At 35.5% G+C, this 13628-nt stretch overlaps 1 protein-coding gene across 1 annotated transcript; it reads left to right on the forward strand.

Annotated features, from left to right (window-relative positions):
• Positions 1-10595: 10595 nt before the first annotated feature.
• Positions 10596-12796, forward strand: LOC103960461 (protein RGF1 INDUCIBLE TRANSCRIPTION FACTOR 1). Its single transcript, XM_009372944.3, has 4 exons — positions 10596-10847; positions 11041-11238; positions 11413-11628; positions 12056-12796. Exons 1-4 carry the CDS (start codon positions 10845-10847, stop codon positions 12302-12304), a joined length of 666 nt encoding a protein of 221 aa, XP_009371219.1. The 5' UTR covers positions 10596-10844; the 3' UTR covers positions 12305-12796.
• The last annotated feature ends 832 nt before the right edge of the window (positions 12797-13628 follow it).

Genomic DNA, 13628 nt, shown 5'->3' on the forward strand with positions numbered 1-13628 from the left:
AACTATACCACACAAACAGTGGTAAATTTGTGGTATGATATGAATACAATAAATGCAATACAACAGTTTATGTTATTTTACTTTTTCTGTTACTTTTAATTTGGCATAAATTTAGAGATTTGGAAAATAGAAGAAAAAGTATGAGTGGCATGGATGTAAATACATTATACTAGTAGGTCAATTATTTTGATGTGGCTACAAATTTTAAATTTGAATTTTTATTTAGAAATCATGAATTGTATCGACCAAAATCTAAAGCATCCAAAAAAAATATTGTTTTGGTTCCTTTCAATCGGGGTTGCTTAAGCCATATACAGGAAGCACTTGGTCAAATCACGGCAACTCACGCCCATGAGGGATTTTTCGGTGTACCCGGCACACCAAAAAAATTTGGTGTACCCTCACTCATAATGGTGAGGGTGCACCAAAAAAATTTGGTGCACCCTCACTTTTTGTACACCAAAAAAATTTTAATGAGTGAGGGTACACCAAAAAAATTTGGTGTACCCGGCACAACTAAAAATTTTCCCACGCCCATAGGCAAGAGTGAAAGCGTGCGACATGCCTGACAACAAATGGCTGCCTTTCATAATTTAACGGTGAATTGGAGGAGTAACATATCGTCATGCCGAACTAAAGACAATTAAACTGAAAATTTAAAAATGTTGCACTTGGCTATCCCTTTCAAAAGTGGGAACTAAGTCGGATTGATAGCATTTCTCATTGTTTTGTTTACTAGAAAGTGTGTGTCTTTGAAAGTGCTTTTACAGAATTAAAGAGAAATTGGGGCATTTATACTCTGCTTTTTGATCGAATGAACTTTGGATTTGTCGTAAAATATAAACAGTGATCATTTTAGCTAACTTTGTTACAATTCTTGTTTTTATTTGATTTTTATTTGTTTATTATTTGATGGAAAATTCTGATTATATTATCTAAAATGGTTATTTTTCTCACATTGTAAAAGTTTTGTAGACTAATATTCACAAATTTTTAATTCTAAAATTATAACATTAATTGGGAAAAATTTAAGACTCGAACACTACAAGTTTCTGAAAAATTAATGCCAAATGAAATGGTATAGTATTCCTGGAATTTGTTTAAAACCCCTAATATATTCCTAGAATTCTCTAGATGACTAATATAATTGTAGAATACGGAACTGGATCCTCTCTTGAGCTAGGGATGAGGATTCTCCTAAGTAGCCCATCTAAACTATTGAATTTTAATCCAACGGTTTCAAATAGAGAGTCTTTTTAAAAGTTATAATAATTGTAATCGTTAGATCAAATTTGAACAATCTAAATAAACTGCTCATGAGAATCTCATCCTAAGCTCAGGAGATGATTCAGTTCCGTAGAATACGAATAAAGAAACAAACGCCGTGATAATGGACCAGCAGGGAATGATGTTGACTAGGGCTGAGTGGATGATGAATCACATCACCATGAAATTAATTAAGACATTAAAATCCTAGAACGAGAGATATTTTCAATGAGTTTGTAATTTGGTGCGAAAATGCAGTATGTTATTATATAATTAAAATGATTTTTTTTTTTACAAGTATTCTTCCAATCATATAATGACATTGATATGCGATGTTCTTCTCTATGTTTTGAACAGAAAAACTCTCATATAGAAAACCGCATTAGATGCCATTATTGCTTCTTTTGTGAGTCAATTTCCTAAAACCCCAATTATAAAGCTTGCTTTAATTTCACAAAAATATACGTGCAAATATTTGTTTTAAGTAAACAAATGACAATAAAAAGTAAAGAAACCAGATACATTTCTTCCCCTTTTGTTTTTGTTTTCGGACAATAACTAAACTGAATTATGAAAACCCCTTTTTTTAGGCATATGGAAAACTATATTGTAGAAATGATGACCCTTGAATTATTTTTAATAAGCGAAATACCTACTTTAAATTACACTAAAAGGAGAGGAGGTTTGAATCCGAAACGCAGTGAATTGAAGATGAATACTCTAATTACCAGAATAATCTAACACTTCTGTAACTCTTGAAATTAGCAAATTTTAAACAATTCAGGAGGTGAATTGGTTGAAGAACATAGTTTAGGGGCAGATTGACACTCCCATAATTATCAACGTATATGATTCTAATAAAGTATGTGATTCAATAACGATATATTTATATTTAGTTGTGTAATTATCCTGTAATTTATGATAATGATTTTTGTTCTCAGATATAATCTATCTTTTTATATGCCTATTATTCTTTTAGAAACTTTTGTTAAACTTTTTTATTTAAGAGATAAACTAAGTTATTAATGATCAAATACGAATCGATATATCAACATCACCAACTAAAATATTAAAGAGCCAAATCAACTCCTAAAACGCATCCTTTTCTTTATTGAACTTCTACATCCACGTTTTTTATTTGGATAAATCTGGGCAGGGTGGTATCTGGACCACCCACATGTGAGCCTTGTTAGATGTTTTAGGTGTATTTTTTTTTTTTTTCACAAATCGATGATATATTTTGTACTAAATTATCTAAGTTATTAGAGAGATTCAAATTTTGAATACAAATAAGATAGCACATTGCTTTAACTAACTTGGTTAAATCTAAATCCACACAATTATAATGTCTTAACTCATTTTCCTGGAACATTATAACCTAAAAAAATATGGAAACTTTAACGAAAAATTCCCGGTACAGTTCACTTTAACGAAAAACCACATTTTTACACTAAAAAGTCAATCCTGGTACTATTCACTTTACCTTTTATTTTATCCTTATCGTTAAAACTCAAAGTTTTCAACCATTTTCATTAGCTTTCTTAAAAAAATATTTCTACATATTTTAGTTATGAGCTACAGATAAAAATCAATTTTAGTTATTTGAAAGCATATTAATAATATGCCAAAAATACATGTACTGCACCCTTTTTAATATAAATACTAAAGAGGCCAAAAGCTACTAGCTTATAAGTTACCTAATTAGAAAAAGTCTCTTTTTTTGTACCAAGTTAGTTCACTTGAGCTGAGATATAAGCATTTTTTATTCTTTCCATAATTTGGTTGTTGTTTCTTATTTACCAAAAAGTCGTTAAAGACCTAAAAATATTTCTATATTCATCTTGGCATCCAAAAGTATACAAATATTAATTAATATGGATCTTTTTTTTGGATTGAGATTCTCTTCGGATCTCACTTTCCGTAACCCACAGATCCAACAATCTAGATTATTCAATTTGAATCTTACAGTCCCATTTAACATCTCACACTCAATTTCTCTCTACAATATCTATCTATTTCTTGAATGGTGTAGATTGTTAAGTCTGTGAGTTCTAAAGTGTGAGATCGAAAAGAATCTCAACCCGCTTTTCTTGATCAATAAGCAGGCATAATTTACACTTCAGTGTTTTGGTGGTTATCCATATCAGCACACAGTCCACATTACTTTCTAATTCTTGATGGGAACCGTTGTCAAGTACACTAAGGAATGCCTAATTTTTGCAATATATTACCATATCTGCACGAGCACTAAAGAGTTGTACTCTTCAATCAAATACCCATTTTTGTTTTACATACAGTAATCGATAAGCCTGTTATTTCTTAACAATAATTGTTCCAAGGGGAATCGTTGTGCCATATGTTTTCTCGGTAAACATGATTCACATGAGATATTAATCTTCTCCAACTTTTAATATCATCTTGATCCTTTAAATAGAAATTGAGTAATTCTATTCAGACACATAAAATTTCATTGTGAATGCATTCGTTAATATAGGTGAATCTCACATATAATAGTAAACTTTATTAGAGGGCATGTCAACAACGTAATCAATTTTGTATGTATAAATATAATTAACTATCTAATTTATGGTAAGGATCAATTGCACTAACACTTTTTGTAGTTTGTCGTAATTTCACAAAAAACCTCATTTGTTATAAAAATTCCACCAACATCCCATGAGGTTTCAAATCCTTTCACAAACCCCCAAAGTCTCTGAAAACCCCCAAAACGTGACCACTTTTGCTCGACCAACATTTTATTCCGTCAGGCAAACTAACTTTATGTTTTAAACCTTATGTAAAGTTCATGATCATTTATAGTGAAGTTTCATGTTATCTAAAACCTTAACTGTTGGAGAACGTAGAACAAATAATAATTGAAATAAAAAATTCAGAAAGATTCTCTCAAAAACAGAATTCTCCATGAACTCTTATGCTAACATTGACACACCCCGACCGAGATCAGGGCATGCTGGTCGTCATGTGGAAGTGAAGTAACCATGTGCACAGTGCGGAAGCTAATAAAATAAATAATACAAGTACGAATAAATAAAAAATCAGCTATACACAAAGTAAGAACATACATGTGCAAGCGTAAGTGTGAAAACAAAGTTCAGAGCATGAAGACCTAATGCAGTCCGGGAGAAACAACACTACAAAAACACACCCCAAAGGTGATCCTACACTGGTGATAATCTGTTAGTTATGCCGGGAAAATCCTCTGGAGAGTCACCACAAGTGCTAGCCAACTAGAACCTGGAGGGGCGCAAAACAGAAAGCGTGAGTGGGCAAAAACAAAGTTTTTCAAAAACCATTTCATAAACAAAGTTCTAACCCCTCGCCGTAAAACCTATATACTTCCTAGAAAATATAATATACATATATGTAAATCATGCTCGGAAATATGTCATGTCAAATGCCTCTAAACAAAATGCAAGTGCTCAAGAAATGTCAAATCAATGCCATGTAATCTGTCAACCAGAGTCACCTAACGTGACCTGTACGGCTGAATCTAGAGCTCAGATCTCCATCTCACTAACCGTACTTGCACACGAGTCGGAACCACCTAAAGTGGTCTGTACGACAGGATTGGGTGTAATATAAGTACGCTCAAGTGCTACGATCACGTGAAGGCTGGGCTAATAATTGCGGGTCACCTACGAGTCGGAACCACCTAAAGTGGTCTGTACGACAGGACTGTGCACCTAACTTGGATCCAAGATGAGCATGTGATGCGGGAAGTGAACATCACATGGAGGACTATGCCCAACTCTGGGCGGGAGCACTAACATCGGGGGTGCAGGTTATGAGCTCTCTATGCATCTTAAATCACTACTGAATATAAGCATAAACCATACTCACCTGGCACTTACCTGTGCGCCCGCAGCACCAACATACAATTATATATATGCTACTAATAATGCATAAACAAATGGCAAACATAATGCATGGCATATAAATGTATAAGCGTTTCCATTCACTTTCTGGGAAAAACGTAAGTATATAGATATATACGGAAAACCAAAAGCCCACTCACTGGTATGTAGAAGGGTCGTAACCCCTTTGCCTCGAGTGACCGCGCTCATCCTTGGGATAGGTCTCACCTATATGCGAAACAACTATAAAAACGTTAATTTTAAAGCACATAACCAACATCACGAAATAACTTCTCATATAATGTTCAAATGGGGTGTATGAATACACCAACGTGATCTACTCAACCTTAGAAACATCCCCATATTTTTAGAAAAATTTTCCGACGTCGCATGCGCCCTCACGTGCCAGCCAAGGCACGTGCCTGGCACACTAACAACGTCAGTTAACGCCGTCAGGAATATTCCGTTAAATCTAACTGATGCCGTTAACGCCGTTAGGAATATTCCGTCCAAACTGACGGAATATTCCGTCATCTCCTCCGGCCAAACTTCGGCGCCGTCGCCGGTGCCGAAAAACCGAGAAAACTTTAAAACCTTGTATCTTCTTTGTTTTTCAACCAAATTCCACAAAATTGGTACCAAAATGAAGCTTACAACAAGAGGAACAAATCCATACCACTTTCAAGCACTAAAACCCACAGAATCTCGCCGAGAAAACACCACTAACTCCGGCCAAGCTTGTAACTCACGATCCTGACGTCCAAAACCTTCAAATGAACCACCCCGAGCCTCCTAAGGACCTCACCAAGCTTCCTACAAGCTTGAAATTCCCAAAAACACGAGAATTAACGTGTGCATGAACAGTGACCAAATCGGGGTATCCCGAGTTCGACGTGAAAACGAAGGTATCCTTACCTGAAATGGGTATGGTTGAACTCCTAAGGACCTCACAAGCACGAATATGTAATTTGTTTCCTCGATCTGTGAAGGTTTCAAGGGTTTTGGTTGTCGTCCGTACAAGAAGGATAGGAATGGGAGAGAGAGAGAAGGCTCGGGACAGGGCAGAGAGAGAGGGTGAGTGTGGGGGTGTGTGTGTGGTCCAAAATTAGCCAAGCAAAACCCAAAAATGACCACGCAACGAAACAACCATGCTAGGGGCAAAATCATCATTTCACCCCTACGGTATGAAAAGTCTAGGACGGGCTGTCACAAACATTATAAAATATTATATCAAAAACATGTTTAAAATTATTCGTATTTTGCTGTGAGTCAAATTATTTTCAAAGTACACTAATTATTTTCACAGAATTTATTCTTCAGCTAAGACCAAAACTACTTGCCAAAATTAAAATGGTCTTCATTGACCTTTTCAAAAGGATTTGAATTGGTGTACCATCCGGAATAAATATCATTTGGTACCATCAGTAGGTGGATACCAATTCAAGGCCATTTGTATCCCCAAACGTTTGATGGCAATAAAAGGAACGCAAATTGAAATAACTAATCGTTAATGGGGAAAAAATACTGGAAAACTACGTTTGCGTCCTATCTCTTTCAATGAACAGAGGAAAATAATGTGTACCAATAAAACTGAGAAAAATAATGCTTGATGACATTTCCCCCTATTATTTTGAAGAATAAATGGCTTTCTTTCAGAGATGGCCAACCGAAACCAAACTAGCATGGTTAGGTCAAACATTGACATAAACTTGTCTGTCTCACCCCTCATCCATATATGCCTCCACTGTCATCCGTTCAAATTATTTTTGGGACAAATAAAGGCAGTCTCATTCACTAGATATCTTGTACTTAGAATTATGAATTTTAACCTTATCTCAAAGTTTGTATTAACTTGCGACTATGGGATATATGTTGAGCAATAAGGAATCTGTTACATTCTTGTATTTGTCCTATAGAAAGAGCAATCCCTGGTAACTAGTTGAAGATCCATCTCAAAAATCTTTGCTGAGTACTTTCTAAGGAAGCTATGGTTTGTAAGAACCGTTTCAACATGAAATGCATCATAGTGATCAAAGATATTCACATGTGATTTGACACTACTTCATATCAAATTAATCTTGATCATGATATGGATGATAGAAGAACCGAATTGCATTTAACTACAACCAAGGTTCGAAACAATAGCATGATTAAATCGCGTATACTTTTATCTAATTTGGATAGCCCTGATATACTACAAGATGTCACTCATGGCTAGTAGAATTAAATTAATCTATTAATTTATTGACCACCGGCTTTAGTTTGAACCTAAGAAGTCACACACCTATGATAGTTCTAAAAACATTATATGGATAATGATGAATATAATTACTTGTTAATTATATTGGATTAAAATACTAGAGCTTGTTGAAATTATTTTAATTGGTTAATTATTATTTTAAAGGGAAATTTTGAAATAGGTCCAATTTTATAGACTACCTTTTGAAATAGGTCCAATTTTTAGTGACTTTTGACTTTTGAAATAGGTCCAATTTTTAGTTACTTTGGACCCATTTCAAAAAACCCCTTAATTAAAAGGGGACAAGCCACAAGCTCAAGTGGGTCAGAGAAAGCGAGAAAACACCCTGGCAGTTTGATCATCTCCAACCCTTAAAGTAAAACCTAAAATTTCTCTTAGAGAAAGCGAGAAAACACCCTGGCAGAACTCTCTCAGTGTGCCGCCCACCCTAATTATTTGAGTGATCTTACTAGCTCAATTCAATCAATCATCAAGGGTTAAATACCTTGATCATGTATCATTTGTTGTTAGTTTTGCAGTGTGGATACTCCTAGAGGCTAAACACTTATCAGCTCTACATGAATTAATTGTGAAAAGGAAGAAAACAAGTACAAGGATGATCCTAAAAAGCAGTGCTTGCAAGGCTAAGGAATCTTGTAAGTAAATCTCCTTCGCATTTGTTTGTTGTTACAATCATAACCAACCAAATATGTAATTGAGATTACATAACACTGTTCTAAAAATCCCTGCCTAGGCTCTAGGCAGCTAGCCACCACCTCGATTAATCCTTAGGTGTTTGAAAATTAAGAATGTGCGCCTAGACCTGCTTAGGCATCTGCCTAGCCGCCTGCCTAACTCCACCTAGGTTGCAACTCTCACTAAGACAAAAAATTGATAACTTTCATTTTGCATTTTATTTTTTCAATCAAATGTAAGAGACTTGTTGAATACTAGGATGAACACTTATTATATGTCTATTCCCCATGTTTTCAATATGTTTTAATATTTTATAACTTATATGTCATTTTATTTTGCAATTTATGTATACAATTATGTATTTTTTTAAGTACAAATAGACATTTATTTATACAATATATAATCACTTTACTTATATATGCCTAGTCTGCTTAGGCCTTCGCCTAATCCCCGCCTAACCGCCTAGGTATTAGGCCCCAACCTAGCTATTTATTTTCTGCTATGTATTTCATTATTATAAATAAATTTATTTGAATTATATGTTCGGAACCCCAACCATGAAATTCACCATTCTTCATTAAGTTTTTCACTTTGCCCTAGTTGGGATTACAGTTTTACTCATGCCCTCAAGCATAACAACTAATGTTCTAAAAGTTGCTAGGCCATAGTTGGGTGGTGAGTAGGGGGCTTAGCCCTAGGGGCCTAAGCGGTTTTTGTTTTAGGTACGTTTAAATAGTTTAATCGAGGTCCCTAGCATCATGTAATTAAGAGATTTAACTGCTGCATTTATGCATTCAATATCCCACAAAATTTAAATAATATTTCTACAATATTACAATTACTTAAAAATCAATAATAGAGTAATATTGTTCTTCACATAGTTCAAGCAAAAAAATACGCACATAATTATTAATATATTGTAAGACATAAACAAATACATGTAATTAACATGGGTACGTTCACAAAAAGAATATGGGTACATATTAAAATTCAAAATTATGGTTACAAAGTAAAATTAAAAAGAATATTGGTACAAATTTAAAAAATGGGTACAAATTAAAAATAGATATATGTGAAAAAAAATCCTAAAAAGATATATTTGAAAATGATCAATAAGTTTTCTAATTTCAAAATTGAAATATGATGACTTGTAAATAATTAATATTCAAATAATGACATGAAGAAAATTCAAGAGACCTTGATCAAAAAATGAAAAATGAATAAGGTTTTAATTAATGAGAAAGAAAATTGAGGTTTTATTTAAATTTAATAAGTAACATATGAATAAGTACCTACTTATACTTAAAAAAATACAATTGTATGGGGAAACATAAATTGTAAGTAGAATGATTTATAAATTGTGAAGCACACTAGAACATATTGAAACCATGGGGAACAGACATATAATGAGTATTCATCCAAGTATTCAATAATTGCAATTTATTGAAAACATAAAATGCGAAGTACAAAATGAAAATTATCTATTTTTCAATCCCCACTTAAGCATATAGTGAGAGTCTATTCATAAGCCATTTTATTAAATTAAAAAAATTGACAAAAAGGTCACAAAATTGCCTAGCCCGCCTAGATGCCCTTTTTGATTTTCTAGATGCCTAGGGATTAAACGTGGTGGTCAACTGCGTAACGTCTAAGCATAGCGTTTTAGAACAATGGTAACAACTAACATGGCCATTTTGACACTCTCTAATTAGGTCTGATGATTTATATTTCCACCTATGTCGATTGATATAAATTCACTGTGAAGGCTTAAAAGCTTTCTTTAGTTAAATTGTGTCATCAATGGAAAATTTTTGAAATAATTAACTGAAACCCGTGAATTCAAAATAGTTTTTAGTCATTTGATTTTGGTTGTCGCTACTTAAAAGAAATCTCATGATCAACTCACATGAATACGATGCCGAAAAACATCTTACTGATTAATATTTAGTTGTGACCATCCCCATTTAAAATAACATCAACAAAAAAACAATCCCCATATAAATAGCATAATTATATTGTGTGTGCACTTATTCATAAATATCTTGTTTAGTTTTGTCAGTTAGAAAATTAGAAAACAAAAATAAGTGAGATTAGCAATTGGGACAAAGTTTGATTAGGATAATAGAGTATAGGGACCTCAAAATACGTGAATTAAAAAAAGAAACAATAGATGTCATGTCTCGTGTCACATAATTATTAAAAAAATAAATAAATAAAAGAAAAAAGAACAGGTACGACTCCAAACCAAATCACTAATAATTAGTGACAATAAAAGCTTTAAATAACAATAGAATAAAATTAAAAAAGAAAATGGAAAAGAAAAGAAAAGAAAAAGAATAATATATGAAAATGAAAGGGAAATTAAAAGGAAAGAAGGAGGGCGGTTCCTTGCACCCAACGCATCTCTCTTAGGTTCGGATTCGGGTTCGGACTCAGCTTCGGTGTAGACTTCGTGAGGATAAGAACGACCCATCTCTCTCTCTCTCTCTCTCTCTCTAACGCCATCCACCACTCTATACAAGAACCCATTCCCTCCCTCACCGCCTCCACTCTTGCTTCTATAAACCTAAAAACGCCTCTCTTTCTCTGTCTAAAAGCCTTGCCTTTTCACTCACAAGAACATATTTTCTCTCTCTACTTTCTCTCCTTTCTCTGTGTTATCTCATCTCAGCATTGAGCAAACCAGTGTTCATTTCTGTTCATTCAAGCTGGCGATCGAGAATCAAGACACCACGGTCAGAGAAATCAAGCCCAAGAGCAGGAGAATCATGGTAAAACCCCACACTTTTACTTCTCCTTTCTCTGATTTCTGCTTTTTGGTCTCACTCTCTCTCTCTCTGCATTCAGATTTTGGGTTCAATGCTCTGTTTTTCTGGGTTCAAATTTTCGGTTCAGATTGTTTTTTGTCACAGATTCTCGTGATATTCCTTGTGGGTTTTCGGTTCTGATTGAGTTTCTTTACAGGGTGCTGGAGGTCCTGACGAGGACGACAATAGGTGGCCGCCATGGCTGAAACCTCTGCTAAGAGAGAACTTCTTTGTTCAATGCAAGCTCCACGCTGACTCTCACAAGTCTGAATGCAACATGTACTGCTTGGATTGCATGAACGGCCCTCTCTGCTCTCTCTGCCTCTCTTACCACAAGGACCACCGTGCTATTCAGGTACCCAAATTTGCCACAGCTATTTGTGCTTTTTCCCCATCAAAATTGCCACAGATATTTGTGTGTCTCAATTATTCGGGAAACCCCAGTTCCCCAATCTGTGTCTAGTTTATTGTTAAATTTTGAATTTTTGTGACAAAATTGATGGATTTTTTTTGTGATAAATTTGTCCAGATAAGGAGGTCGTCTTACCATGATGTGATAAGGGTGAATGAGATTCAGAAGCATCTGGACATCAGTGGAGTCCAAACCTACATTATCAACAGTGCCCGAGTTGTGTTTCTGAACGAGAGGCCACAGCCTAGGCCTGGCAAAGGAGTCACAAATACCTGTGAAGTCTGTGAACGCAGCCTCCTCGATTCCTTCAGATTCTGCTCTCTTGGTTGCAAGGTAATTACATTGTTCTCCTTTCCCTTTCCATTTTCCATTGTTTGGTTGGTTGCTGAGAAAATGGAAGAAAATTTCAAACTTTTGTTTTGTCTCCAAGTTCCAACGAAAAATCAAACCAATGAGCTCAGACTAAATGTCATGCATTCATATGAGGTTGACTTTTCACTGCCTTGAATGCCGTAAATCTTTGAGTTTTAATGTGAATGTCACACTTTGAATTCCATTCCGTTTTATTTTACTTTCCCTTCCATTTTCTCACCAACCAAACACCCCCCCAACCAAAAAGTAAGCATTTGTGTAAATGTTGGTCATTGGTTCCGGTCAACCCCCCATTAAAAAAAAAAAATCATTGATCGAATCCAATAATTCAAAACTTTGGGGTAAATACCATACTAATTAATCTCAATCCATTGCATTTGCAAAGCAGATTGTGGGGACATCATCCGGTCATCCCCAGAAGAAGAAGTACTCGAAGGCAATGGGGGGTTCCGATTCAGATGAGTCATACAGCAGCAGCAGCCACGGAATTGCAAGGTTCAAGAGCAGCAGCCACAACAAAGTCCAGAGCTTCACACCGTCAACGCCGCCCCCAAGTTCCACTAATTACAGAACGGCCAAGAGACGGAAGGGCATTCCCCACAGAGCCCCAATGGGAGGACTAATCATCGAATATTAAGTCAAGCCCTTGCACTTTTAGTATATTACATAAATGCCTCACTTGTACAGTAAGTCTATCACAAATGCCCCTCCAATCGCTTGAGCTTTTTTTCTCAAAAAAGGCCATGTTTTGGAGAAAATTAGAAAAACGCCCACTTAGCTTTCTGGTATTGTACATAGAAGCCGTATAGGAACAAGTGCAAGTGTTGGAAAAGTTAGAGAATAAGACAGTAACAAAAGTGGACGACCGAGAAAAAACTGTGGACGGTGGAGGAGTCAGAACAAGAAGAAAAATAACGTCTTTTTACTGTTTCGCAGTTTTACCGGTCTCCCCACCCTGGATAAATGTAGGATGGTTCTGGAAATATGAAATATACGTAAGTTTTGGGGGTGAAGATGTAAATAGAGCGTTTTGGTTGGGGAAAAGTCAATCTACTCCTTTGGGAGTGGGTAGTGGAATATGCATATATGTGGAAAGTGAAATAATAGATTTTTATATTTTGTATTTTTATTCTGAGCCATTAAGTCTGCCTTTACAAGTTTTTGACCAGGCGATCAAATAAAAAATAAAAAAGATAACTTATGCGGGGCCCACGCCGGCCGTCTCGTGTGGGGTGCGTTCGTGACGCGGCTTTTCTGTCACTGCGGCACACGTGTTGGGATATTATTTGGTGAGGGAAAGGGCGGCAAAGGAGGTCTTGATCCTCGGAATCATAAAGAGGTCGCAGCCGCCCTCCGTTTTAATATATTTTTATTGGGTCAGAAATTCGGAAAGGCGGTTCCTTTAGCAAAATGTGTTACGTTTCTTCTGGGGTCCCACCGGTGTGGAGAATCCTGGCCGTTGATTTGAGCGTGCTCTGTGATGCTGGGCTTTGATCTGGTCCACTTATGGCAATCTTGGTGGGACACGTGACAACGACTCAAATGGTTTATAGTTCGTGTGAATTATTGGGATTAGATCCCCTTAGTATCTCACGAACTAGCAATAATATGGTTTAAATTTACCGTTGGTGATAATCGAACGAAAAAATCTCGTACTTACAAGTGAATAAGAATATCATTAAATGGTATACTAATTGTTCAGATATCTCTCTTGAAATGTCTGATCGTTCGGTTTTAAAAGGGTAAATTTATAAAATGCCCCATCTTGAACTACAAACTCTAAATCATTAGTCATTGTGGGTTGGAGGAGGGAGGGGCGTAAATGTACCCTTCAGTGAGTTGTATAACCTTTTACTGAAGTAGGCAACATTGCATACTTGGCGAGTTCATAACATTAGCAAGACTCAATTGCCTATGCTAAGGGCCAAGATGTTGCTTATGCGACCCATAAAATAATGCCT

The sequence above is a fragment of a genome, unplaced genomic scaffold (assembly GCF_019419815.1).
Source record: "Pyrus x bretschneideri cultivar Hongxiangsu unplaced genomic scaffold, Pyrus_bretschneideri_v1 Contig34, whole genome shotgun sequence".
NCBI lineage: Eukaryota > Viridiplantae > Streptophyta > Magnoliopsida > Rosales > Rosaceae > Pyrus > Pyrus x bretschneideri.

Coding starts and splice junctions, on each gene's coding strand:
- LOC103960461 (XM_009372944.3), top strand. Junction 11,239..11,412: donor AGGACCACCGTGCTATTCAG/GTACCCAAATTT, acceptor AAATTTGTCCAG/ATAAGGAGGTCGTCTTACCA. Junction 11,629..12,055: donor TCTGCTCTCTTGGTTGCAAG/GTAATTACATTG, acceptor TTTGCAAAGCAG/ATTGTGGGGACATCATCCGG.